Here is a 5,524-nt window from a genome sequence, read left to right as displayed (position 1 = left end):
ACACACACACACACACACACACACAGAGCGAGGGTGCACGGCTTAGTGGTTTGGGTGTTGTACTTACAATCGCTAGATCGTGATTTCAGTTCCTAGACTGGATGGTGTGTTTTGTTCAAAATACTTTATCTTATGTTGCTCAGTGATCATTTCGACACCCAACTTGTGGTACATTGTGCACCTGTTCAGACAACGTCAATTTGATGGCGATAGTGAACTAATGTGTGATCATAGGTCTGCTCAAACAGGGCTAATCTGGAGCTTAATTAACTATAACTTATCCGTATTTATGTCTTGATGATACTTTTAGAGTTCCAGGACTTTCAGTATTTGAAACCTCAGAGGATTATATTCTGTACATTTCCAATGTATTTACTTCATTTTCATTTATAAAAAAAAAACAAAATCCACAGAAATCTTATTTAGTTTCCTTTGTATAGATATGAATTACCACAACCTCCAGCAGGTAAAATGACAGATATATCAGCATGGAATGAATGTGTGGAAAATTCTCAAGCACAATTGGAGCATCAGGCTCTACGGTAAGTTTGTTTTTGTTATCATCATCATCATTATCATTTAACGTCTGTTTTCCATGCTGGCATGGTTGGATGGTTTGACTGAAAACTGGTAAGCTGGGAGCTGCACTAGGTTCCAATCTGATTTGGCATGGTTTCTATGGATGGATGCTCTTCCTAATGCCAACAACTCCAGGAATGTAGTGGGTGCTTCTTTTTATGTGTCACTGTCAGAGGTACAAGTTCCGTAACACTGGCATTGGCTACGACTATGATCTCACTTGGTTTGACTGGTCTCAGTCACTTGTCACTGCCTCCGTGAGGCCCACTGTTTGAAGGGTGCTTTTTATCTGCTGCTGGCATGAGTGCCAAGTATGTGACATTGACATCAGCCATGGCTACGATTTCACTTGGCTTGATGGATCTTCTCAAGCATGACATATCATCCAATGTTCAAAGGATGCTTTTTATGTGCCACTGGCACGGGTGCCAGTTATGTTTCTTACATATTTTCAAAGTTGGTTGTTGAAGATGAAGTAGGTAATGGTGACTGTTCATAATGTTTGGCAGGTCAAACTTAGAAGGCAAACCATTTTCTCTAAAAAAGACCGGTACAAATGATTAGCATTGTCCCTGAACCTATAAGATGACAGAGCTAGAGCTGATCAATCAACTTGCTATACTTATGTTAGAAAGAAGATATGGCCTCAGTCTCTTGTTGACTATGTATTCAATGTCTGTTTAGATTCAAATAGTTTTTTTTAGATGTTTGAATAATAAGTACCCGTATTCTTTTTGTATTTATAAAAATGTTTTGTTTTCTTTAGTGCAGAACCATCAGTAGGCTTTGTCTTGAAATAGTTGAGACTCACTGAAAAACTCATTCTTGGAAAATAAAATCTATAAATAATTATAAATAATTACATTAGATGTAGAAGGTAGTGGTGGTCAGATTGTGGAATGTTAGTATAAAGGAAGGAAACTTGTCTTATTTTAATTCCTGATGTTTATTTGGATGGACATTGGTACCACATTTTGTAACTGCTGAAAGTAATATCTCCAAGTAACTTGCTTCCCACCATTTTACGTAAAAGGTAAACAACTCCACCATAATAACTTCTCTATATGTAGTCAACAAAAATGTTAGTTTTTTTTACTCATAAAATTTACAATTATTCTGTTTATGAATTGTATTTCTACTGTAAGACTGAAATGTTTTTTTTTTCATATTTTTAGAAGTTCATATATTTTTATGGTTAATTAGATTATAGATTTAGTTTGTAACTGGATTCTTTGTCTAAATCTTAAATTTGAATTATCATATAAACTTAATTCGAGTCAGTAGCATGTCTTAATTAAGGATTTAGCTCTATTTGTAAAATAAGTTGAAACTATTATACCAGTATCTGAATGACCCAACCACTATCTTCTCTCAAATCTAAAACCATTTTCTATATATTAGGTTCCTGCTTGGCAAAAGTTTTTGTAACCAGTTACTGCATCAAATACTGTTAAATGTTTACTAGGGAGAAATTTTATATAAGCAAAAATTTCATGTCTTAACCCCCACCTACTCCCAAACTACCTTTTTTCTGAATGTTTAATCTGTTATTTTTTTATGGCCTGTCTTTGTCATCTCTGTTGTAAACTATCCTAATATTTTTGAATTTCATCATCATCATCATTTAACGTCTGTTGTCCATGTAATTAATATTAATTGAATACAATACTGATTTCATTTGATTACAATCACAACTAGTTTTTAAAACTGAAAGTTATAATGTATTAAATCATTCTCACTATATTGCTATATTTTATTAATCTCCAGCAGAAATTTGTGTGACACTTGTGCAAGACTTGAACTCAGGATGTAGAAAGTCAAATATAAAATACTGCAAATCATTTAGTCTTGCATTCTACTGCTTCTGTCAGCTTTTTATTTTCCATTTTTGAAGTTCATTCTTTCAGTGTGAATTTCTTTGCTATTTTTAAAAAATACTGATTGAGGTCACTGCCATTTAAATCAACTCCATTATATTACTCCTACTTATTTTATCAACATCTACTTCGAAAGGATGCAAGGAACTGTTTACTTCAATAGATATTATAAGATTAAATACAGTTGGACATTCAGTCAAGTGATTACTGTTTCTGCTAATTCACCTTTGTACATTGTCATAAAATATCAAACTTCTAATAAGTGTTATACAAACACTTGTTTGTTATTATTTGTTTTTTTTTATATATAAAAACTTCATTACCTTTATTAATACTACTGTAAACTATTTTAAAATAAAAAAAAAACTATAAAAATATCAGTGTATATTTTCATTTTATATTAGGTAAGGAAATGAACAAAAGAATATTCCTATTGTCATGTCTAAGGGTTGGGGGTTACAGATACAACCATCACTCTTCACTACACAGTGTCTTCTCATACTGTAGTCCTATACTCTGCCTGGGTCCACTCTGTTCAGTTCTTCATGTCATTGCATCAATTTTGTCTTGTTGCTTACAAGCTTCTTTTCTATCCATGCAGCTCCCAGGTTTGGAGGCACAGTGGTTCAAGACTCTGATAACAGGACCAAAATATTGTAGTTTTCACTGTCTGGCCATTGTCACCAACTTTCTTTCTGTTCCCATCACCTCCAGGACTGAGTTATTTGTTCTACAAACTGCTAAATTGATCTGAGCATTGCTTCTAGCATGTTACCTCAAACATGCTCAGTCACTTTATGTTATCCATTCTTAAGGTCCATGCCTCACAATCATCCAAACATTGGTAGTGAAATAGGAATTACATAATTTGACAGAAACAAAATGTCTGGTGCTTTATGAAAAAATTTAAATATCTATGAATGAAAATATGTAACTGAATAAATGAAAAGCTTGACAGTTAATACTTATTTTATCCAAAATTATAGCATTATTTCAAACTAATAGATTGTACATTTTATTTTAGAATTTTGAATCTAGAACTCATGGCAGAACATGGATGCAATGCCTGGAAAAAATATAATACTCTCTTGGTTCAAATTGTTGAACAATGCCAGAAACAGCTTCAAGACATAAAGTAAGTTAATGTAATTTTCTTCATGCAAACTGTTCTATTATTTCTTTGTACATGCAGATTTATGTGGAGAAGAAATGGGAAGTTTTGATATTCACACCTTTCATATTAATGAGAAAAGTATGAAAACCACACCAGGTGCAATCTTTCCAGCAAGTGGGTTTGTAGATTGAGGTTGAAAACTTACCAGTAACGTCTGCAGTGGATAGCCTAATAATGACAACATTACAGATGAGTATCTTATTAAGGCATTGTTATACAGCTGGAAGTACTTGTTGCTAACCCTTACCTGTTTTTTATGTAAGGGATCTCTTATTTCACATGTTTTCATAAGTGCAAATACATTTTGTTGACAAGGAGAATGACATCACCATTTTTATCTTATGGAATTTTGTAAAAGTGCAGGTGAAAACAAATACTCACACAGACACACATAAACACACATGCCCACAAGGCTTCTTTCAGTTTCTGTCTGCCAAATCCATTCACAAGGCTTAGGTTGACTTGGTCTATAGTAGAAGGCAGTTGCTGTATGCAGCAGGAACTGAACCTGAAACCACGTAGTTGAGAAGCTAACTTATCAACTCAGCCATACTTATTTATTAAATGATTTTGTCTCTGATGCAAACTCTTTGACACTCAATTACTGGCCAGAACTTTAACTCATCTGAGTGCAATTCTTCTATTGCATTTGTGTTGAGTTGCTTCTCATTTTGTTTACTTCCTTCATATATACTTTAATAATCTTTTATGGATTTGAAGGTTTGGTACATAGTTTCTCTTTTGAAATTATTTCTTAGAATAATAATGTACAATTCTTGATCAGAAATATATAATTCATTGACAAAATATTATTTCATAATTTATATCATTTGGTTTAAATTCTTATAACATATCTTGCATTTTTTTCATTTATAGGCATTGCAATATTACTATGCATAGATTTACTTTTACCTGTAGATATTAAAATCATGTTAGCTGAAAGGTTTATAACTCACCTGGATAGACAACATATCCAAAAGTGGAACTAAACTGAAGACTGGATAAAAAGTTTTAAACTCACTAGAGCCACAAAATTTGCAACAATTATAAAATATTTAATGAAGGTCGTGCGTGTATAAAATAAGTTAGCTCCCATATATTGTACTTATGATAATTTTTTATAACAGACATTTGATGTATACTAAGTCTTTCACTAACATCTATTTAAAAAATTGACTTCAGTTTTTTTCATTTGCATATCTTATTTCTTTGTTTGAAATATATCTTGGAATTCCTCTACTCATTTAATAACAAAGCAGTTGTTGTTGGCAGCTGTTGGTTAGATTTAGTAAATTTCGAGTCATAGAAATGTAATTAGGTTTTGAATTTTTAATGTAAAGGATTTTAAATATTTATTTGATATTAGCTAGAATAAAGTCATGCACCTAAAATATTGCACTTGAAGTATTTAACATTTCCTTTCCTTAAAACACTTAAATTAATAGGCTCAACAGAAGTAGCTGTTTTACGATGTATTAATTAAAAACCATTCATTAAAATACAATTAATTAAATTATTCTTAATTGTTTTTCTGCAGAAAACAAATTCAAGATATTAATTGGCAGCGGAAAAATGAACAAACTGAAGCTGGAGGTAAACTAAAGGATTTAGAAAGCCAGTAAGTTTCTTTTTGTAATTTTTAGGTTAGTAATTGAAATGCCAAACAGTATATAAAAGAAATACTCATGTGGTGATAAATATGTAAGTTCAAAATCCGAATGACTTCTATGTAAGTTGTACATCATTTTAATACAGCATCTAAATAGTCCAAGCATATCTTTATTGTTGTTCTAGAAGTGGACTTCTTAACCATACAGTCAGTTCTGACAAAAAGAAGTGTCCCAGGATAACAAATGGAATGATTTTTATTATATATATATATATATATATATAT

The 5,524-nt window shown here is 31.9% G+C and overlaps 1 protein-coding gene across 1 annotated transcript in view; it reads left to right on the top strand.

The window, feature by feature from the left end:
• Nucleotides 1-5,524, top strand: part of LOC106878732 (pre-mRNA-splicing factor SPF27) — a 13,874-nt gene that overhangs the window by 6,203 nt on the left and 2,147 nt on the right. The window contains exons 4-6 of the mRNA XM_014928045.2: nucleotides 441-542; nucleotides 3,481-3,591; nucleotides 5,168-5,248. Of these exons, the coding sequence (XP_014783531.1) occupies nucleotides 441-542; nucleotides 3,481-3,591; nucleotides 5,168-5,248 (294 nt within the window). The remainder of the gene's footprint in view (nucleotides 1-440; nucleotides 543-3,480; nucleotides 3,592-5,167; nucleotides 5,249-5,524) is intronic.

This window comes from Octopus bimaculoides, chromosome 4, assembly GCF_001194135.2.
Source record: "Octopus bimaculoides isolate UCB-OBI-ISO-001 chromosome 4, ASM119413v2, whole genome shotgun sequence".
Lineage (NCBI taxonomy): Eukaryota > Metazoa > Mollusca > Cephalopoda > Octopoda > Octopodidae > Octopus > Octopus bimaculoides.
This window is presented reverse-complemented; position numbering and strand designations above follow the sequence as displayed.